This window comes from Limanda limanda, chromosome 11, assembly GCF_963576545.1.
Source record: "Limanda limanda chromosome 11, fLimLim1.1, whole genome shotgun sequence".
Classification (NCBI taxonomy): domain Eukaryota; kingdom Metazoa; phylum Chordata; class Actinopteri; order Pleuronectiformes; family Pleuronectidae; genus Limanda; species Limanda limanda.
Window position 1 is genome coordinate 14,716,627 of NC_083646.1, and position 24,143 is coordinate 14,740,769.

Below are 24,143 nucleotides of genomic sequence, written 5' to 3' on the forward strand. Positions count from 1 at the left end.
ATTAGCGAAATGCACCTGTACGTGCTGATGTGGTCGACCAGGCACACGTTGTTAATTAGACTGTGTGAAGTGTGGCAGCTGACTGAAGGTTGTCATTTTCGAAAAAGAGGCTCCATTATTTTCACACGCTGTTGAAGTGTTAATTTAACGTGACACTGTTTATCTCACATCTTTACATGTGACACTTGTCAATGAGCCGTCTGTGGAGTCAGATGAGCCCCCCCCACTCTGTCATCTCCTAAAATACTGAAGCCAAAATCCCTCCAAAGAAAAAGTTGGTGTTTAGTCGATAAAATAATCAGTAGGCAATCAACTTACAAGTTTATATGAATAGTGGGAAGTAACTAACTACTGTTAATACACTTTTTCTTTCATGTTCTTTTTTTTTGACGATTAATTATTATTATTGAAGTAAATTTCTGAGGAAAACATGTTTTTAAATAGTCGTCTGTTTGTTGTTTAGTCTGAAAAATGTCTGTTACAATTTCCCAAAGCACACCATGACATCAAGTACATGTTTTTACTGACCAACAGTTCATTTTTATATTTTTTTAGTTGCTCAATGACTGGACCGAGACCTGTTTTAGTCATATTCAGGTTTATAATTTTATTGTGGGTTTTAACTTGAAAAGGTTTAGATGTTCAACTGTTGAGAAAAGACATTCCTTTGCCTCATACTGGCCATTGCTGCAGCTCCTCTTTTCAGCTTCTGTCTGAAAGACTTGGTTTTCGCTGCTGTCTCTTTAAGGGCCCTCTCCTGATGAAGCCTGCTCTTATTGGCTCGCTGACCCGCTCTGTAATGATCGCAGCATATGCCGGAAATGACGGCCTCTCTTCTCTTTTCAAGCGTATTAAAAACATTTTAAAACTCATATCATCTACCCCTTAGACTTCTTACACAAGAACGCAAAGAGTGGCCTTCTCAGCTGCCATGGTTCCAACGTTTGTATTATGGCGGCAACAACTATCAATTATATATATATATTGATTATAAAATAGTTGGCAACTCATGTAGTAATCGATTGGTCAGGTCTGTTGTAATGCACGGCACACGCTTTGGCAACATCTCCTTGGGTGGTGGCAGTATATCAACCAATCCCGTGCCTTGTTTAGCTCACGTGAGGAGCCATCCTCTCTGGAGCAAATGTTTTCGGAGACAAACAATCGCTGTCAACACAGCAGAGACAAGTCGTCACAAGTGTGGGAACACTTAACATAAAAGCCTTCAGAGACTGTATAAAGCTGATTTCACATGGAACAGCAGCTTTCCCGACGAGAGAGAGAGAGAGAGAGAGAGAGAGAGAGAGAGAGAGAGAGAGAGAGAGAGAGGTGGTCGATTGTTTGGGCATCATAAAACCATTATTATAAATTGTAATAGCAACTTTGTACTGATGATAATAGGTCTAAAGGAATCCTCGGAAGGACTTTTTACTGTATGATTGCTACTTTAACTCAAGTCAAAGTCTCTGAATACCTCTGAGTGCATGTATTTCTAGCTAATGCTTAACATTCGTAAATTCTGATTATCCTTCTCTGGCTATATGAGTAAGATATGCATGATTTAAATCTGAAGTCACCTATGAAATTCATGTCTTTCAGTCTCGTCTGCCGATTGGATTGTTGAGAATCCTTCTGTGCAGCTTTCATCATCGTGTCCCTTAGTTCTGCTCCATGAAGATGGAAAAAACGAATCACTTTGAATAAACTAATGCCTTTTCAGTGAGAGAGAGCTAAGGGCTTTTAGAGGGCTTGCTTATTAAAGCCATTTTTCTCCACCCGCGTCCTCTCTTTGTCTCTCCCCTTGACCTCCACTCCACTCCTTTGTTTGCAGGAGGAATGTTTCTGGTACTCCGGACGTAGCCAGTCTGCAGCGAGATGGGCTCAGAGGAGCGCAGTTCGGCCATGTCACAGAAGATCTCCTCCCTGTCACGCAGCAACAGCAGCTCCTCGTCCAAGCATGACAGCCGACAGGTAACTCACACCAGCTGGAAACACTGGAGGACCAGTCACACGTTACAAATGCACATCCGGCCACACGTCATTCACTGCTCACTGGTGCAGTTAGCCTCTGTGGTCTTGTTACACTTCCAGATCATTTCCCTGATATAACGCAGACAGACAGTTTGGATTATATGTTATTTTTCTCCCTAATCATTTTGTTAATTGCAGAGGTGTAAAGTAACGAATTACATTTACTCACGTTACTGTAATTGAGTCGTTTTTTTGTGCACTTTGTAATTTTTTGAGTAGTTTTTAAAATGGGTAATTTTACTTTTACTTAAGTAGATTTTGACTGAATTATTGTACTTCGCTACATCGGAAATTACATCCGTTACTGAGTAAAAAAAAAACATAGTTCAAGGCACAAGGCAATTCTCACTGCAGTCGTAGACAGTGTTGTGCGCGAGGCACACCTGCCAGTAGTGATCTTTTCCGTATTATTCGGGAAGTGCCTTTTCAAAATAAAAGAAACCATTTCAAAATAAATGTATCAAAACTTTGATTTGTTGTTCCTTTTGTTTGCAGGATATGAATAAATAAACAGGGTAAATTAGCAATAATAAAAAATTTAAAAAAAAATTATATATATAATATATATAATTGATTCATATGAAGTACAGTTTTAGGCAAGGGGTAGTGATGGATAAAGTTTTCTTTAAAAAACAAGTTAAGTCTTTCATTCTCACTTTCCACCTTAAAACTATGAAATTAACTGAACTATGAACTAGTTCAGAATTTAAATGGTGAACTATGAACGTGAACTATTCATGTTTACTTGTATGAACTGAACTTTGAACTAGTTCATGAGAGGTGTGAACTTGCACAACACTGATGGTAGATGCTGCTTAGAGAGTCGATGTCACGAGAGCTAGAGAAGGATGATATTGCGGACGACCAACAAGCGGAAGCATCGAACTTTCCGCCAGTTGAGATTAAAGCATATGAAGAAAACCTGTGGCCACATCTCAGCAAGATGTTTGTAGACTAGTGCTCTAAAGGTGGACCAAAGTTTAACCAAAAGTTTAAATATACAGTGACATAGCGGCATTTTAACTTTTTATTTTAGCTGTCATGTGGTTCATGTCTTGACATGTCCTCCCAATAGTTCTTCAATGTTGTGTTGACATGTTAAATGTTTAATGTTTGACATGTTTAATGTCATTGCACTTATATTTGAAAAGATTCTCCTTTAATTAAAAATAACTGTTTTTGGATTGGATTTATGGCCCCTTGTCCTTTTTTGCACTGTATAGGAGCGGCCCCCATCAAGTTGTTGGAAGTAACTAAGTAACTTTTACTTAAAGTACATTTTAAATTAACTACTTTTTACTTTTACTTGAGTAGATTTTTAGATGGGTACTTTTACTTGTACTTGAGTAAAATTTCATCAAAGTAAAGGTACTTATACTTGAGTACAATATTTCAGTACTTTTTACACCTCTGGTTAATTGCAAATATAGCATCGGGCAACCCTCAGGGATTTCTCTGGGCCATGGGAGGAGAACGACCTGACACCAAATTCCATTTCAGAAAAGATCTTGTGTTTTTCTCAGATGTTCTTGTGAGACTTTATTCAGCTCTTTACAAAAGCAAGCCTGAGGACACAAGCGCATCTCAGCCGCTCTGCGTCATATATCTCACACACAGAGGAATCAGATCTGCCAACTTGACGGAGATGTTTTCTTTCTCAGAGATGTTTGTAGTCTCAGACCACAGCATTTCTTACAAATGTGGCAAAATGTAAGAGAAGCTTCTGAATAACTTAGATGCATTTTCCCCCTCAAAGGTTGTTCTCTCACATCCACATTAGTGGAGATATCAGCACCGTGAACACACTGTTGTTGCATTTGCCTTGAGCACTTATCTGTTGGCAGCAGACTCATTAATTTTTCATTACCTGCAACAGCTTTTCTGTTTGGAAATGAAAGTAATACAGTTCCTGTGCAGTCCTCCCTGTCGGACACACAGACACCAGTGGTTATAACACATAGACAAGTGTTTTCACCTGCAAAGACGTTTGAACAAACAAATAAATAAATATATATCACCTTAAAATCGCAATTTCACACCTCATAAGCCTCAGTCATGCTTGGACTGTAGTTTTGTATTACTTATGTCAATGTCAATGTCAATTTTATTTATACAAATAAGAAATCTTTTATTCTTATCTAACATGAATTCTTAATTAAATATACTGAAGAAGTCAGTGTTGTTGTGGTTCTCTCACTCACTGAGTTTGACCTTGCTGTGCTATTATTATGAAAGAATCACTTGAAGCTGTCCAACCACTGACCAGATGTGATCAGATAAGAGCAACGCATCTAACATTTGATCAGGAGACTACAGCCTGAGCTACTAGCACCTATAACGCTCCTTATAACCGACAAGGAGGTTTTGTTTTCCCCCCTGTCCCTTTTGTTTTTGTTTGCTGTTTGTCTACATGATTATGCATAAACTACTCCTCAGATTTTAATGTTAGAAAGAGTCCATTAAATGTTGGCACAGATCCCAGCAATTCCAGGAACTTTCTCTAACATTGCAGACTTTTTTTTATACTTTTTCACGGATTTCACAAGATATAATTCATGAATCCTGTTGGAAAAGAATCAGGTTTGGGACTGATATTTATAAGTGTGTGCAATTTGGTGAACATCCAAATCAAGTAAATCCAGTGGTTTTAAACGTGGTTTCATAAGGGGATTCTTGGGTCTTTGAAGTTACACTCTACTGAGTGTGATAGCTAACTCAACACCATAAATCTGTTTAAAGTTTCTTAAGCTGAGCAATAACTGATGTTGTATATTTCTTGGTTGGATAAAATCACTTTATTTTGTATTTAAAGGTGAAACAAACATGACCAAACGTTTAGTTAGTGATCTTAGTTACATTTGGCCAGAGAGTCTTTGCACTCTCACGATTTCTTAATTTACAGATTTTTATATTTAAACATCCCAGTTTCCTTTATTCTTAGCCTGATGTTTATCCCTGTAAGTCAACATCTTGTTATGTCACTGTTTCCTCTAAGAAAATGTCCCTTGACCTTGAAGCAAAGCGCCTGGCTGGTATATATATATGACTCACTGTGTGTGACTGTGTCTATCGGAGCTAGGGCGAGCGTTCAGGGAGAGATGGTGAGAGAGAGAGGGAGAGAACGCCCCACAAGCCACGCCCCTCCTCCACGACCTCCATCCCCCACCCCATCAGATAAGAGGGTTTATTTTAGGCCGCCTCACCTCCAGCAGTCAGCGTCTCTGACTGATACAGTTTGTTTGGCCAGGACTGTTTCCTCCTGGAGTAGTCAGGGACGCCCTGGGACAACAAACACAGAGTCACCTCAAACGTCTGCCTAGTCCGTCTTGACACCTGTGACGTGACCAGCTTTCTTGCGTTTTTGTCCCTATAGGAAAATTCATGATGCATAAGGTGTATCACCATTGCCGCATTCATACAAGGAACTACACCTTAAAGAGTGATTTCATGAATTGCTCCTAAAAGTGAGAAAATAGTAAGAGACATATACTAATCACTATTCTTATACTACAATGCCACTAAGTAGAGCACATACCTTCAGCGAGGCCAAACGATCATCAAACATGATGGTCTAGTTCTGTCAGTAAAAAGAAAAGATCCCTGATTCGCCATTTAATCTGCATCTAAGTGTAATATGTTCTCCCCAGGCCCAGATCCCATCCCTCCACCAGGTTTGGAGGAAATTGGTTTGGTAGTATTTGCATAAAATCCTGTTAATAAATAAATGAACAAACAAACCAATAGACACGAGTGAAAACATAACCTTCTCCGTGGAGGTAACAAGACAGAGGATTGCGGGCTAAGCCTCGTCCTTGGATGGCAAGGATAGGGAATATTGCATCTGTGATAGATAGACTTTTGAAAAGGATGCATCCATTTGAGCTCATATATGTAATAATTGATTTTAGCTGGTGATCTTTGTCGCACATGATACCCCACACTCTATCCTGTTTGCTCTCAAACTGCTCAGAAAGACCAAAATAACAAAAATCTGGGTTAAAATTGCAGCATTAAAAGCTTCCAGGATGTGGTTGACTTCCTGTTTGCCCCATGGAACACAAATGGCATAAAATAAGATTAAATTTTAGTTTTGTGATGAATTCAAATTCTGATAGTGCAAAGAGTATTTAGTTTGTTTGGTTGTAATGCTCAGGAAAATATATATCACTCTTTTGCATTTGTTCCTTTACTAACGTTTGTGTGGGTCTTTTTGTGTATCAGGTTATATAGAAATATTGAGTGTTACCACTATGTCGAAATGTCGAGATTGCCTCCCAACGATAGACTTTTCTCTGCCTGGTAAACGTTTAAAGTCTTTCCAAATTCCACTCGTCCAGTGTGTGTTAAAAATACATATACTTCAAAAACGACATCAAGCGATTGTTTCCACAAGCTAAGTAGCTCGGCTTGTGACGAGCAAACTGTGTGGAAAATCAATGGACTGCCTCTCTGAACAAAAATTGATTGATGACCAATCTTCTGTCTAACTGATAAATCAACTAATCGTTTCGTGCTATGAAGCACAAGTGAGTCCTCAAAGATATTACACAGCCCTCTTTTGATACTGTTTATGCTGCCGTCCTGGAAATCTCACTGAAGTCCATGACACAGCTATCTGGATTAGTCTGTGATGAAATATCATCTTAATCCTTGCATGTGCAGGGGATTTGGACTTGAGCGTTTTAATCTCATCAGGAAATTATTATTATTGTGAAGCGTAAGATTAGACGGGTAAGATAATTTAATAAGTGGGACCATGAGGTTAAATTTGCAGTTGACACCAAACCTTGTATGGAAGCGTTTTCATGGAGCAGAGGACACAATTCTAAACACTGCCAACAGCAGCAAAAAATTACAATATACTTTTGATACTGACCTTCACGCTGTTGTTTGATGTATTCATTCACTTTATACACGGCTGCACCTCACGGCAACTTTAATCTGCACGTGTCTGCATTAAATTGAGTGTCGGCTAATGTTTGTGTACATCTCAGAGTTTTCATAGACAATGTGTGCCCACAGGACAGCTGGGAAATAGTGGAGGGATTGCGTGGAGGCTTTGGCACCGTCCTGGAGCCCCAGAGACAGGAGGGCTACATGCTGAAGAGGAGAAAGTGGCCTATGAAGGGCTGGCATAAGGTATGATCCAACCTCTGGGATGTCCTTAAAGGGACAGTTCACCGGAAAATGAAAATTCACTCATTATCCTCTCACCACTTATCCGGTGGAGGGGTGGGTGAAGTGATCGAGTCCACAAAACACTTCTGGAGTCTCAGGGGAAACAGCGTGGCAGGCAAATCCAATCCCTTCCGGAAGGACACATTTAGGCTGAACCCACAGTGGTAATTACCTTGTTTCAAGTCGAATATGAATGTCGGGGCTTTCGGACTCTTGGATGACACCACACAAGCAGTATGGAGGAATCTCATGATTTTTCTGTGAAGTATCCCTTCAAATGATCCTGGCTAAATTACACTGCTCATCAGAGCAATGACATGAAGACGTGTTTTCTGATGACCTTTCCATTTCCCTATTTTACCGAACATGGTCCAGGTTGCTTTAACACGCAAAAAAGAAAAATTGTTGACGTGACTCATTTACGTTTTGAAGTAATTGAATGAGTTTTTGCTGTAGATGGTTTCATCCGCAGAGGAGTCACATGTGCCCCGGGTCAGAGGCTCTTCACGCGGCGTCTAAAAGCTTTCACTGGGATGATGCTGTCTCCAAGGCTCAGTGTTCCTCTCAGATGCATTAGCTGATGGTCTGTTGGTTAATAGAACCGTATACATTTAGTATTGACTTACAGTCAGAGCTTTGCAGATCGTGGTGCTGTAAAGAGTCAGACTCTGTATATGTAGAGAAAGGATTTACAAAGAGAACTGAGGAGGAGGAAGATGACAGCAGGAAGTAGGATAGGGAGGCAGATGCAAGAGACGAGGCTGGGTTGAAAAACATCTATCGATGATCTCGGCAATCGACGGTGGACAGATGGATCATCGATCGCCCAATGTCAAGACCAATATGTGGATATTTATAAAAGAGATTTTTCTAAAAGTGTAAAATATCAAGGATTTGATAATGATGTCTCAGGAATAATAATAAAAAAAAAGATATCGGCCAATTTATCGATATCGGATTTGTTTTACCGTCTATTATCTGTATCGGCCCCAGAACCCCACAGCGTTTGGGCTCCACTCCTCAGATCATATCACAGTGTGGCAATAAGAGGATCTGACACTGGAGAAGATCCCTCAACGCTGCAGCAGAGACATTAACAACACACACGACCAAGAGGCCGACTGTGTCATGATCACTCACAACAGTGACGTCATACTTGTGCTGTCAGGGATGTCGTATATCATCATCCCAGCTGCATCTCATCGGCTCATCGTCCCTCTTTCTCCCCACAGAGATACTTCTTCCTGGACAAGGGCATCCTGAAGTACGGCAAGTGCAGTGCTGATGTGAGTACAGACGCCTGCCGGCTGCCTCCCATCTGGGACGCTATGTGTCTCTTGTTGTACAGCGCTCTGTGCCAGTAAATGAAATACCCTCACAATCTCCTGGTCATCGATAGGAGTCACACAATGCAATGTCAATCTTGTATAATTCTCCTGCATTGTATTCAGAAAGTCTGCCTGGCCAGGTCTGAGCAGACTGTTACTGCTGCTTTCAGCACAAAATAACTGAGCTGCATTGTGTGTCTCCTCCGGTGTGTTTAAAGCACCATGTGTTGACATGTGTTGGCAGATTGAGAAAGGGAAGCTGCACGGCCGCATTGATGTGGGTCTCTCTGTGATGGCCATTAAGAAGAAAGCCAAGTGCATCGATCTTGATGCCGAGGAAAACATCTATCACCTTAAGGTAAACTGCAAGGCTAATACATATAAGGCATCCCCCCCTGTCTTACAGGAAAAGATGGTAAACATGGATTATTTAGATTATTGCCTGTGACTTCCTGGAACAGCTGACGTTGGAACGACTTTAAAATGACCTCACCATACTTGTCCTTGTGCTACTTTCTGATTGTGGTATCTGCTCTGCAGATTAAGTCACAGGAGCTGTTTGATGAATGGGTGTCCAAGCTGCGCCACCATCGGCTCTATCGGCAGAACGAGATTGCCATGTACCCTAATGAGAAATCCTTCTACTACCCTCATTACTCCTCCCCCAAGTCGCCCAACTCCCCCAGCTTGGCCAAGACTAGTGCCTCTATCAGAAAGGTAAACATCTCCATTACACAGCATACGGTCAATGAACACAAAGTGGTCCGTAAATGCTTTCCTCTGCCTTTCTGCTTATGGTTGCCAGTGACTACATTAACATGGACGCCAACAATCTGACTGTTGACCTGATTCTGAATAAAACATGACTCTGATTATGGTGTTTACCTGTTTTGCTAAAAGAATATTTCCATTCATATTACTGATTACATGTTACAGAGCATAGTCTGATAATGACGCACGTCAATATTACTTCCACTTAAGTTTCTGCAAGAGTAAAAAAAACAAACTGAAATAATGCATAAAGCCAATGTTGATTGTTTTCTTTTTAATTTTGTGAACACCGCATCTCCTTGGTGATAACTGCTGCATTTCAATATCACAAAATGCTGTGAAAACTCCAATAGGACGTTATAATTAAATTAAGACATATACATGTCTACATAATGCGGCTAAGGTCAGAATGCTCCATGTGTCTTAATTCTATTAATTCTTTTCCCCTATTTTTTCTTAAGTTAATCAGAAAATGCTGTTTACATGTCTTACTCAATAACTCGGGTTAATATTGGTGTCCATCTAAATGTGTTTATTGCTCCATCAGTCAAAGCCCCTCTATTGACACATTTCTATAAGGGATGCAAACAGTGATTGTTGTGACCTTGGTTTTGTTTGCTATCGCAGTGCATGTCTATACAAAGACAGTCCACAGTGCATTCTGTCGGAGCCTTCCCTGTGAGCTGCAACAGCCAGGCCAAAGTTACAGCCTGGCTCCAGTCATCAGATGATATGGACAAGTGCTCCAAAGGTGAGACTACACAACTGCCCCCTGCGATGCGAGTATGTGACCACAAACTATATAGACCTATACAGAGGCTGCAGCTGAAAGGTTTTGGAATTGCTTATTTGTTCGTGAAGGTTTGTCCTGTTTTCAGTGACTCTGAATTACAGTTAAGGTTTTTGCTGTGAACTCACAAAAGAAATGTTTTTTCCTCGTGAATGGGAAATCTCAGGGACACCTCCAGAGAATCATTAAGCACAATTGTTGACTCACAGACTAACTGATTAGATTTGAGTGGTCAAAGGTCAGGGTGACCTCACCCCACACATTTTAGGCCTCTTGAAAACAATATCTATCTTCAGGGAATTTCTTCAGATTTTGACCATTTGACACTGGGACTCAAAGCTTAACTAATCAGAAAACAGTGGTCAAAGGTCAGGGTGACCTTATGTGAGTCTGTAGACTCAAACCACACTGGTTGGCGGAGGCATTCAACAAGAGGGCCGTACTTGTTTTCATTCAATTAATTTGTATGCTTGTCAGATGCTGGTACTAACAACAAATAGCTCACAGTGTTGTTTATACAGAAAGAAGCCGTTGATTACTGATTCACTGTTCGCCCCTGCTTCCTTCATTTGAATTCTTACTATTTCAACACTTTCCCTATCTATTAAATGGGAAACTATGTCTTTTTAAACCAGAATGTTGGAAAATCCTTAATCAACAAGGGACACAAAGCGTTGATTCTGTTTCTGTTTCTCTTTTAATCTTCTTCCCTCAATGTTGATCTTTTGCCTGCTCTGAGCAGACCTGTCAGTCTGTGACGCCTACCTGCTGGAGCTCAACCACCTGCTTCAGAGTATGGAAGTCCTCCATCGAACATATTCTGCTCCATCCATCCAAGCCCTGCAGGTCAGCGCTCGTTTTTTTTCTGGTTCCCTTCATAGACTGGTTCCCTTTGTTTGGGTCTTTCATCACAATTCAACATTTTAAAGTCTAAAGAACCAGCATAGTAAATAAACCACATCCAAAGCAGAAGAAGACTCTGACTTTTATACAAAGTAACTTCTGGTTCTCTTCTTTTATCCTTTATCTCCATCATACACTGCCAGTTGTGGAATAATATTCTCTGAAAATACTTACAAGTGTCGTCTTTTTTGTTCATCAGACATCTACATTTGACAGCCCTAAGAAGGAGAAGAGACTTCCAAAGAAATGGCGGAATAAAAACTACAACAAAGACGTAAAAACAACTCTGCAGGTAGAAAATATGACGATGAGGGGGATCATACTTTTTCTGTGTGTGTGTCTGGCCTTTTTGGATTTATTTGCTCTTCTTTCATGCAGGTACCCAGCTGCATCTCCTCTGGCTCTATCCGCCTCCATGCCTCTAACCCCAACCTCTCCTCCGCTGCACTCGCTAATGACAAAGCCGACACCGAGTCACTCGATTCTCCCTTTGATGTGGCCAAGCTCCAGGAGGACTTCTGCCGTATCGCCACCGACTGTGAGTGAATGATTTTAATGAGCAGATTGGTTTTGATGTGGACGTACGACAAACTCAAGATTTAAAAAATACTTTACAAACTCTCTCTGTCGTTTTTGCAAGTACGATAGCACTGGTAATGTGTTGTTAGAACAGAACAGAACAGAAGTGACAGTGGTGCCGCCATTCAGCTGTTAATTACTGATAAACTGTCAGTCTCAGTTTTCATTCGTTCAAATTCTGACGATGGTCCCTGTCAGCATCCCCTCGCTGCTACCGCGTCAGAGGTTTGCATTTTGTAAACCACAGTGGATTAAAAATCTCTTTTGTATACAGAAGGTTGCTTCTTATGGGACTAATTTAGTTTTCTGCCTTCTCCTCCGAGAAATTCATATTAATAATGAGGAATATCTGTGTTTTACATAATGATATCCCAATTTTATCGTTGCTCCTGGGAATAGCTAGCCTGGGTGCCAGACGAACTTAGCCCCGCCCACAACATTTGTTGTTCGGGAAGTTCGGTCTGGAGTCGCTCCGTTGGGGAGAAACTATGCTCGTACAGAAGCTGTACGGACCAATCAAATCGTCAGGGCGGGCTTTATACGATGATTGACAGATGATCTACAGTGACGTAGTCAACCACGTCAGCAAAGAGCGCTGCCTGCCGCTGGAGAGCTGAGACATATTTAGATTTCTGGTAGCGACGGATCTCTCTCAGAGCCTCGCGACCGGGACCGGGAAGGTCCCGGGTCCCGGTAGCGGTGGGGCTTCTTCACGCCGCCGCCGGCCGGGGCTCTCACAAGAAGCCCTGGTCTCCAGCTGCTTCCTGGGGGCTTTGCCTCCGGTGGAGATACGAGCGGCATTTGCAGCATTTCCATTGATTTATTTATAGAGTGAACAAACTCGTGAAACAGACAACTAACAACTATGCGTCGCTTGACATACGTCACATACTACGTTGCTCTGATTGGTTGTAGGTCTATCCAATTGAGCGAAGAGGCACTTGGTTTCCTGGTTCCGTTGAAACACGCCCCATAATCACAGCCCAATGGAGCGGTCTCAGACTCATATTCTGACTAGAATAATGAGTCTGACAACGTCAGGCTAGGGAATAGCTGTCAACGCATTTAAATTGCGCACTTGAAATTATGAAGATAAGGATGTGTGATGAGCCTTAACTGATTAATTTTTTGTTTTTTTAACATTTTAACAGCATTTTTATGTAATGTATCTTCCCAAGCACCGATTACGAAAGGCGTGGGAAAATTACTGTCATTAAACAAAGATGGCAGCCTGCTGAGGGATGGGAGCTAATCAAAATTTCACTTGTGTGTGATAGACTTTCAGTGGACTAACTGGGATTTGCTCTATTTGATATGAATACTTGGTTTCGCATCTAACGCTCCCTGCTTCTCCTCTTGTTGCCACAGTGCATGCAACCATGAAGTCGGCCCTCAGTACGCTGACGTCTGAGCGGGAGAGGTTAAGGACGTGTCTGGACCACGAACCGTGTCCGCCTACCTCGCCGCAAGTTGTCGGTTTGAAGAACACGCTGGCAACGGTATGTGAATTACAAACATCATCAGCAGGCACGGAGATCTGTACCAGTATCGAGAAACACATTCCACCTTCTTTAAGTCTACTCTCATGTCCTCCCACTCCACTTGTCAGCCCTGACACATTGATGAGTCTTTTAGAGGAATCACTAGCTGCTGGTGTGATGTGTTCGACCCACTTCAACATGACCACGTTCAACAGTCATGTTTCCAGGTGCCTCCCACCCTGACTCTCTTTCTATTTTCTGTCTCTATTCACACACGTTCATTGACATGCCGACTTCTTCTTCTTCTTCTTCTTCTTCTTCTTGGGCATGAGGCCGCCTCTCTGCTCAAACCATATAAAGCCATAATAACATATATTTGTTACTTCCTATATTAGCCCCTATTCACAATATCTTTGGTTTTAGGTGATCTATCTATCTACCTATCTATCTGTTTTTCTGTCTGTCTGTCTCTGTCTCTGTCTCTCTATCTCTATCTCTATCTATCTATCTATCTATCTATCTATCTATCTATCTATCTATCTATCTATCTATCTATCTATCTATCTATCTATCTATCTATCTATCTATCTATCTATCTATCTATCTATCTATCTATCTATCTATCTATCTATATATCTATCTATCTACCTATCTATCTGTTTTTCTGTCTGTCTGTCTCTCTATCTCTATCTATCTATCTATCTATCTATCTATCTATCTATCTATCTATCTATCTATCTATCTATCTATCTATCTATCTATCTATCTATCTATCTATCTATCTATCTATCTATCTATCTATCTATCTATCTATCTATCTATCTATCTATCTATGTATATATCTATCTATCTATCTATCTATCTATATATATCTGTATCTCTCTCTCTATCTATCTATCTATCTATCTATCTATCTATCTATCTATCTATCTATCTATCTATCTATCTATCTATATCTGTATCTCTCTATCTATCTTACCTATCTATCTATCTATCTATCTATCTATCTATCTATCTATCTATCTATCTATCTATCTATCTATCTATCTATCTATCTATCTATCTATCTATCTATCTATCTATCTATCTATCTATCTATCTATCTATCTATCTATCTATCTATCTATCTATCTATCTATCTATCTATCTATCTATCTATCTATCTATCTATCTATCTATCTATCTATCTATCTATCTATCTGTCTGTCTGTCTGTCTGTCTGTCTGTCTGTCTGTCTCTACATTTCTCTATACATCTCTATATCTATTACTGTCTCTCTCACACCTGGTAAGTCACATCATTTGGACTCTCTCTGCCTTCTGCTGATGTGATAACACATGTTTATTATTGCACATATGTCTCTGTTGTAAATCTAAATGATGATATTCCGTGTTATGTCGGGTGTTTTCTATATATGATGTTTACACTGGTTATTTTTCCAGGCTTTAGCCCAGAACTCTGAGCTGAGAGAGCGCCTGAGCAAGATTCATGCCGAGTCCCACATCGTAGAGCCCACACTAATAAATCACACTGCCCCTGTGCAGGTGGGTGCAGGAATGCAGTGACTCTACCCCCCCTCTCCCCTTCATCACCACCTTCACAATGATTATTATTATCTCCATCTTTTTTCTTTTTTTTCATCCTACACTGTCTCGAGTTTGCCACGGAATGAATGAGCTGTCCTTCCCCTCTCTTCGAGATTCAACGAACGTTAGCGCTCCTCCCGCCCCCTCACTGCTCTCACTTTGTCTTGTGATGACAACGGAAAAAAAGACACAAAAAAAAGTGAACAGAATTTTCTTCACGACGTACCAGGAATAGGACAAAAAAACCCTGTTGAGTTTCTGTTCTTTTTAACGAGAAAGTGCTTCCTCTCAGTCTAATGGTTCGGAGGAAGACCTCTCACTACCTGACACATTATCTTCTCCTGAGGGAAGCTCTTTGCTCCCCTAATCAGATTTGCTGACCTGAGAGCGAGCTGATCCGCTTAATTGTGTCCCTGGAAATTTGTAGAACACACATTGACCAAACTAATACGCCGTCTCTGAGATTATCCCCCTGGCTAATTAATCCGCTTCACCATTAACTAATGAGAGATGGGCACACTCACTTCCACATGTGATTCTGTGTAAAATACTTTTTTTATATGTTTGCATGTTTTCAAATGTTGCAAGAAGAGTTACGTGAATGGCTAATTTTAAATGTGCATCTTTTTGTTTGTGATATAACAAAATAGCTGGTTTGCAGTGAAAGGGCCACGTCCCACACACGCAAATGCGAAGTAAATATCGCAGGTTCACCGCCGATACATTTGCGTTTGTGTGACTTTGCCTTAAGAGTGGCTTTTTAAACTTGTTGCAAAGTTGCAGGATTGACATATTGTGATACTGTCTCTAGAACTACCCTACTACAATATGTTATATACGTTTGTGAAAAAGGTATTTTTATCGTAGCTGTAGCTGAGTTCTTCCTTTACACAAATGTAATGTTCAGATTTTTAGAAGCGGATCATGTGGTCAGTTCAAATGATGTCACACATGAGCGTTGTGAATTAAAAACAAAAAGACTGTAAGCTCTTAAATATCTTTATACCGCTATGACACATGAAAGCATGCAGTAATTAATTTTCCTTTTCCTTGACACATCATAGTCATTTCAATAGGCAGCTCTCTCTATCTCCACATTGTATTCTGAATGACCCTGTGATTGCCACGCTCCCTCCCTACAATGAGGTCATTCCCTACCTGCTCTTAATTATAGCTGTGCACACTGTGTCTCCTAGAAACAAGACTCCGCTGATGCGTCCCCTCCCCTTGTGCACCAAGTGTCCAATGAGAGCAGAGCTTCCGTCGCAGAGTCTTTGTCCGAGTTCTTCGATGCACAGGAAGTCTTGCTGTCCGCCAGCTCCTCTGAAAATGAGGTAAGTGTAAGTGTTAAAGCTTTTACCCTCCACGCTGATTTTTTTCCTACTCAGAATCAATAAGTAGAATAGACTATAAATACTGATGTCTGGGGCTGAAATTAATTCTTCTGCAATGATGGTTTGATCCATTATTGCTGCATCAGCTGCCTGATACAACCCAGTGGTAGAGTGGGAAACAAAGAGTGGCACTCAGTAGAGCACGTACCTCCACCAGGGCCCTGCCGTACCCTTATGAAACCACATTTAAATTCACTAAATCCAGATTTTTATTTGGATCTGCAACCAATTGCACACACTCTCTCATATCAGTCCTTCAAATATGCCAGATAGTTTTCTTCAAGATTCATGGAACTATTATTTTCTGCGATATTGGTGAAATGTAAAAAATAAAACTCTTGGTCTGCCCCTTTGTCCAGATCAATGCCAAAATAATTCCATCCTTCCACCAAGTTTTGTGGAAATTCGCCATACAGCTTTTGCATAGTCCTACTGAGTATGTACAGACCAGATAGAATGGCACTCAGTCAAGCACCTACCTCCACCAGCAGTCCCCTTAAACTCAATCAAGCCGCACTAAATTGCACACATGGATCAGTCCCTGAAATATGCCCGATTTATTTCATCAGGATCCATGAATTTTTCCCTGGGAAATCTGTGAAATGTCCTATCTCACAATGGTAAAGACAGTGATAAAAATCTTGGATGCACCCCCCTGATCTATATCTGCAGCGAAATGAAATGTGTTCTTTCATGGCCCATGTCCCATCCTTCCACCAAGTTTTGTGGAAATATGTCTTGTAGTTATTGAAAAAGCCAGAGGACAGAGGCGAGAACATAATTCATTTAATTTATTAAAAATAATCCAGACAATTGAGTCTAAAATTAAATTTCCATCTGAGGTTTTGAACACATTTGACTCAGTTCCGTCTGTATCTGTTCACCCTGCTCTGACAGTTCCCTCCATCGCTGAGAGAACTGCTTCCCTTTTATCACCATAATGTTTGTAGGCATCTTTAATTATTAAAGCTAAGTTTTTATGTTGTCTGCCCTCCGCTTCTTCTTTCTCCTCTTTCATATGTTCGTTTGTAAATGTCTGATCAGTTCACCGCTGGATCAGAAACAATGTGAAAATGGAAGTTAATTACTTAAATCTAAAAATACAGCACACCGAGGTGCAAATTTGTCCCCAGGTCCTCAGGGACAATTCATCTCCAGATCTGCTGCTGACGTGACAGAATGCTGAAGGAGGCCTGCACAGTCCCCTGCTGCTGCTTGTATTAAAAATGTGTCTTTAATCTATCAACTTAAGTTTGAATCGTTTTTTTTGTAGGCGTCGGAGGATGATTCATACAACAGTGATGTCAGTGACAACATTTCCATGGACTTCAGCAATGGGACAGAAATCGAGAGACCGAACTCAGGTTAACAAAGAGCTTTGGTCCAATTTCAAGGGGCTCAGTGACAAAATGCTGTTTGTTGTTTGTACCACACAAATAACTGTGTCCTGACCTCATTCACCATCTGCTCCCAGGCTCTGCAGAAGAAGGCGCTTCCCTCTGTCAGCGTAGATCCTGCCTGCCCTCTCCCAGTCCCAACAGCAGCACCGTCAGCCTGTGGAACATCCTCAGGAACAACATCGGCAAAGACCTGTCCAAGGTGGCGATGCCTGTGCAGCTCAATGAGCCGCTCAACACCCTGCAGAGACTGTGTGAGGAGCTGGAGTACAGCGAGCTGCTCGACAGAGCCGCCAACACACAGGACCCGTTTGAACGAATGGTGAGATGGCACGTTGACTTTCGCTGTTTTGGCGAGAGTCGGCAGGCTCATAGTTTTAATGCTCAGATCACATGTTCTCTTTCAGTTCTCAGTGGATTTTCCTGACTCTGTCCAAAATTCCCAAAACTTTTACCAGCACTAAAACTTACTGGTTGATATGTTAAATAGTTAATCCCCACATTAAAACATGGTAAACCACTTGATTAAGTTAGACTCATTGTTTAGTATTTGTTGAATGCCTATGAATCTTAGATCCCATCGGCTATATCAGATGCATTAGGACAATGTGATCCACTTCTCTTGCTCTCCACACAATCTGTTAATCCAGAGATAACCAAAGCTTGCTCCAACATGATTAGTCAAACTTATTCTGCATATTCGTACGTAGAATCTGTTAAAATACATTACCTGCTAGCCTTTGCAGGAACTGAGAACTATCAGACTAAGATGTCAGAAGTCAAAAAGTTCTATCAATCAGTCTGCATGTCTTTGTACTATTGGAGGAAGCCAGAGTTCTGGTAGAAACCTTCACAGACACGGGGAGAACATGCAAACTCCACACACAGAGACCCCGACTGAACCAGGATTCGAACCTATAACCTTCTTGCTTTGCCGACCTCTATCAATACAAAAAATGTATTGAAGCAGATTGTTTGTAAAAGCCCCGAATGGCCCATTAGTGGTTCCTGGCTTTTGTTTCTCTTGAGTGGACTAGAAGAAATATTGTCCAGTGCTGGAGCTCTTACCAGCCCTGCTTATTGTATTATATTCATGTGAGAGACAATTTTCTGCTTGCGGACTCTTTAGTGTTTCCCTTTAGCTCACATGTGTACTGTCTGACTTTGTAGCGATTCAGTTTAAGCTTCCTGATTGTTCTTTTGTGAGTGTGTGGGAGGTGCAGCGATGCAGCCTGCGGACTGGCTTTGTCATAAAGGACAAAAGTGCAATACACAGTGTATAAATGTAATATGGAAAGCAGTGGAAGTCATCTGCAGTGTGCGGCCTCCCATTATGATATGAAATGAATTCAGCTCCTGGCACACAACCATGTGAGGAGCATTCAGACAGATGCCCTGTTCATTACAGTAAAATGAGGAGGAAATAAGAAGTGCTGAGAATTAAAATGGGATGCTTATCATAAAAAATGTGTGCTATAGCTTATTGTCTTAGCTCTCTGGGATTTTTTAATCCCTAAAGTTTTCCCAATTCCGCAATTAAAAGTTTCCGCAACTTATTATTCAGTCTCGAAAATTGTGAATAAAGTGACTAACTGTATTGTCTTGTGTTTATGCAGGTATACATAGCTACATTTGTTGTGTCAGGCTATGCATCCAGCTACTACAGAACTGGTGGAAAGCCGTTCAACCCCCTCCTGGGAGAGACGTACGAGTCTGACCGGCCAGATAAAGGCTTTCGATTTGTTGCTGAGCAAGTATGCAAGTTTTTTAAAATTTTGGTTGAACAATCACAGCATTCTGATCATAACTCACAGAATCTATGTTCTAACGCCGCTCTTTGTTTCCCCTTTGTCATGGTCAGGTCAGCCATCACCCACCGATCTCAGCCTGTCACGCAGGGTCTAAAAACTTCATGTTCTGGCAAGGTAGAGGAATATATAAATGAGCTGGATCTATTATTGTTTTTTGTTCATGATACGGAGCAGCTGGTTGTTCTGGATGAATGTTGATGTGCTTCTCTCCCCCTGGTTCTGTAGATGTCAGGTGTAAGAACAAGTTCTGGGGGAAGTCGATGGAGATTGTTCCTGTGGGCACAACTCATGTAACTCTGCCGGAGTGAGTCTCTCCTGCCTCGTTTCCTCCAGCACAGGACACACACACACACACACACATACAAAGATACACACACACACACACACACACACACACACACACACACACACACACACACACACACACACACACACCACACATAACATCTGTCTGTTTAACTTCAGAGGACATTGCATTGATTTCCTAGAGGCTTACTCTAAACCTAACCACAGTTTCTTCTTGTCCAACCTTAACCTAACCTCAACCTAAACCTAAATTAACCTAACCTTAAAACTTGTCTTCATCTTAAAATGTTATGATTTATATCATGGGGATTTTTGTTCCCATAATGTGACTATGTTAACAGACTCAGGTCCCTACAACATGAGTATTACCTGGACAACACACACACACACACACACACACACACACACACACACACACACACACACACACACACACACACACACACAGATTGCACACACCAATGACCATGACAAGTGTGAGGGAACAGGTTAATCAATAGTTTTATATTCTCTTTTTTCTTAGATTTGGAGACCACTATGAGTGGAACAAGGTCACGTCCTGCATCCACAACATTCTCAGTGGACAGCGCTGGATCGAGCACTACGGGGAGATCACCATCCGAAACACCAGCAGTGACATTTGCCAATGCAAGATCACATTTGTTAAGGTGAGGTCATCAATCTCCGAGCCCATCGTATGACAGCAGATATGCGGGCCAAGACTCCATCTTCTGTTTGCTATGTTTACAGTCTGACTAGTGGCTTTAATCACAGTTAAATGTTTCTCCACAACAGTGATACTTTTTGATTGTGTTGTGTCCAGACGACATTTTTGCTAATCTGCATAAACATCTTTCTGCATATGAAGGCAGATACTTCAAAAATGTAATTGCAGATGCATTTCGGTCAGTGTTTTCTGTTCTGCCTCTGAACTGTGGGCAACCAAGCCTGCTCAAACACAGAAGGTGACTGATCCCAAAATCTCATCCCCTTCTTTTAGTTTCTTAATATTGTTTATTATAGAGATAAAGGTGAGATTAACACTGGAGAATCATTTAGAGTTTTATTTAGTATCAGTATTCAGTGCTGCACCCAGAGAGCCTGGCCACCTCTAACATCTCCTTTCAATAGGGTTTTATTAACAGAGGCATTATTGTTCTAGACACGTGTTATCAATTCTGCCTGCAGTGTCTTATGTTCCTTTTGATCCCAGACTAATTATGATTATATTCACTTTGGGCTCGAGAGCAACGGTCAAAGGAGGAGAGAGAGGCTTTGCTCTTTAAATAACTTCACTAAATCAAATAGTTGGAATTAAGCAAGTGATCTGGAGAGAATCAATCAAATATTTTCCATGTCTACTTCACTGCCAACAACTGCTCTGGCTCTGTGGACGTGGCAGCCCGAGCCGACCAATAACATTTACATCTCTTCAGAAGTGCTAGACTGTGAAACCCTCTGCACAGCTGCTGGGTGGAGACACCAGGACACACCAGTATGAGGCCTTACGGAGTGTTGTCACCACATTTATGACATAAGTATATCCAATACTGTAAACTATCGTGATTTATAGGCCACAATATTTGAGTATTTTAATATATTTAAGTATATTGTTGGTCCATAATACCATAGCTCTCTCAATTGCCATATCTTAGTGTTGGTAGCATAGATTCTTTATAAAGGTGGACTCCCCAAAAGTGAAGTAAAAGCATGTGAGCCCCAGAGTGTCTCATCAAAACAACTTCAAATGAAAAGGCATTTTTCAGTGAATTGTATTGATGACACGTCACCAACAGTCATAGTAAAAACTGCACTTCCTTCCAAAGTCTATGAGCTCTCTCCACAGATGGTCGTCTTCACACGCAGGTCAGCAAAGATCCTCTTGATATTGTCAATATCAGGTGCATGGAGGGCTTTACCCAGAGGAGAAGGTTAATTGCTTTAGCTTGTGTCCAATTTAAAAGACCTGAAGCTGCGCGGCATGGCAAGCCAAAACATGCCAGAACTCATTATGCATCCTCATTTCTAATTAAGCACAGCAGCCACGCAACACACTCTGGTGCTTTACGCCACAGCAACATCTGCTGACTGCGACTGGACTCCGTCACGATTTCTGCACTGTCCGTTCCTTCTCAGCTGCAGGGACACACGACAAGGAGATTAACCTGTTCTGTCAATTTGGTTTCACAGGCCAAGTACTGGAATTCTAGTGTGAACGAGGTGGAGGGAACCGTCACGGATCAGAAAGGGAAGGTGGTCCACAGACTCTTTGGAAAGTGGCATGAGGCGGTTTTCTGTGGAGACCCACCTTCAGCCACGTGCATCTGGAGAGCAAGTATGGCAGGTTTCTCTAGCAACTGTGAACCTGTATAACATATTTCTCCCTAATATGATATCTTAACGCCATGGTTGTTTGTTTGCTATGCAGATGCAATGCCAGTGGACCATGAGCAGTACTATGGTTTTACAAAGTTTGCTGTTGAACTGAATGAGTTGGACCCATCTCTGAAACTGCTGCTGCCAACCACAGACACCAGGCTACGAGTTGACCAAAGGTTAGAGCAACAGATGGGAAAATAAAAGTATATTCTCATGCACGTAGGATTGGACTTTCTGCAATATCCTGAAAGATAAGACTGAAAGAAACACTAGATTTCGGCCACAGTATTGTGATATGATGATATCAAAAAATAGCACATTGCCAGTGAATATCTAAGCAACACATCTTTTTTTATCTCACATCACGAATCTCAGTCGAACGCTTGAGAGCCGTCTTGAAAAGTGCACACCCTACGCTATGATCAAAATAGCACCGAAACAGACACATCAATGCTCATGTTAAAAATAGTAAGTGACCTCAGAAACTCTCAGATCCATCAACATTATTTGAGATGACATTTGCACGGTTTAAAAGTCTGTTAACTAAAGGCTGCTGTCACAAGGCGCCACAGAAATAAGAGGCATTTGGCAGCAAAGTTATTTCGATACCCTGATTTATGTATATTCCTTTTTGTCCATAATTGAGTTATAATAACACACACACAAGTGGAGAATAAATTTGAATATTTGAAGATGTTTTATAATGTTTGTATAATGGATGTGTCCTGGCAGATTGCTGGAGGAGGGGAAGTTGGAGGCTGCAGAGGAGCAGAAGCAGAGGATCGAACAGCTGCAGAGAGAAAGACGGAGAGTCCTGGAGGAGAGCAATGCCACACATCTGCCTCATTTCTTCAGGTAGCCCAGACCTCCCCTCTAAAGAAAGTCATGTATAGAGAAGTGAGAATTTCTTAGCTTAGAAATACATAATGCAACAACTAGACCGATAATTCAAAAGGATTATTCATTGCTTTGTAACGCAAATAAAACTTTTATACATTCCCTCATCATATAGATTTTCATTAGCAATGACAGTGAAGGCAACAATTCCCATGATCCCACAATGCTTCATGATGTCATCAAACTAGGCCTTCTGTTATTGATAGGATTGATTTCCTTCCATGCATTAGTATATATAGATGTACATTACTATGCTTTACATGTGCTGTCAACATTATACCTGATTTCTCTGTAGTAATGTTTGTTTTTGTCAAAACACCCCTAGTGGCCCAAAATAGATAGTGTATGTTTAATGCCTTCACCTGCAGCTTGTCATGGTAACACAATCATTTCATCATTACTATCTGGAATCTCTGTTTTCCCCTCAGGAGGTCAAAGGACGATACGTGGGTGAGCAACAACACGTACTGGGAGTTGAGGAAGGACCTCGGCTTCGCCCACATAGATTTCCCGGTGCTGTGGTGACCCCTGAAATGTACCTCACACACATTTTCCACCTGCGCAGCCTCTACTGTGACCCAGGCTGGTTCTGGTGACGTCTGTATCCCAGTCTTGCCGTCCACATCCAATCCTGTCTTCGTTTTTGCAGTTCATCAAAGTTGTTGCCTTAATAGCAAGTGCTTATCTAAGTTGTGTAAAGATGTTTATGCAATTAAATTATGAAAAAGTTGATCGATGTAAACAGATTTTTGCCCACATTCCCACCTCGAATGTTCAAGAGACAGGAGCTACAAACCAAGAGGCTGAAAAGAGGAGCTGCAGCAACAGGCAGAATGAGGAAGTCTTGTTTTTTTAAACATTAGGGCTTCTAAACCTTTTTACAAAATAATATAAAGAAAAATTATGAAGCTCAGAACATGAGCATAATAGGTCTCCATTAATTATTGCTCTACACTAGCGTAACATGGACCGAACAACTGGTCACTTTAGCTGCCGTCTCATCATGGACATTCTCTACCTCTGAGATAAAACTAGCCTTGATATGCCAGTCATGAAGTAAACACATGTAATATCTATTCTGCACCTGCCTGATGCCTTACTGCTTGTACTCATATTGTTTAATTTATTTTTTGTTGCATATGTTAAGTGTTTTTTTAAATTAATGTTTTGTAAGGAACTCTTAAGAACACATGATCTGTAATCCTTACTGACCTTTTCTTTCTGTCTTCATCTGAGTAATTACAGCTTTTTGCTATGACTGCGTCAATGATTGTGAACCAATGAGCTGCTGTAGCAAACATCAAATCCAGCT

At 41.1% G+C, this 24,143-nt stretch overlaps 1 protein-coding gene across 4 annotated transcripts; it reads left to right on the top strand.

The window, feature by feature from the left end:
- Positions 1-1,875: 1,875 nt before the first annotated feature.
- Positions 1,876-23,926, top strand: osbpl3b (oxysterol binding protein-like 3b). Of its 4 annotated transcripts, XM_061081298.1 has the most exons (22): positions 1,876-1,971; positions 7,054-7,170; positions 8,442-8,495; positions 8,782-8,895; positions 9,078-9,254; positions 9,936-10,059; positions 10,841-10,944; positions 11,201-11,293; positions 11,380-11,539; positions 12,949-13,079; positions 14,504-14,605; positions 15,844-15,981; positions 17,315-17,405; positions 17,516-17,760; positions 19,055-19,192; positions 19,300-19,363; positions 19,475-19,553; positions 20,079-20,223; positions 21,746-21,890; positions 21,984-22,110; positions 22,667-22,789; positions 23,260-23,926. In XM_061081298.1, the coding sequence occupies exons 1-22, from the start codon at positions 1,876-1,878 to the stop codon at positions 23,354-23,356; spliced, it is 2,664 nt and encodes an 887-aa protein (XP_060937281.1). In that variant the 3' UTR covers positions 23,357-23,926. The 4 variants fall into 4 exon arrangements, with proteins under 4 accessions (XP_060937281.1, XP_060937283.1, XP_060937282.1 ...); XM_061081300.1 differs by lacking the exon at positions 14,504-14,605 and having other exon boundaries at positions 12,949-13,083; positions 15,851-15,981; XM_061081299.1 differs by lacking the exon at positions 11,201-11,293.
- The last annotated feature ends 217 nt before the right edge of the window (positions 23,927-24,143 follow it).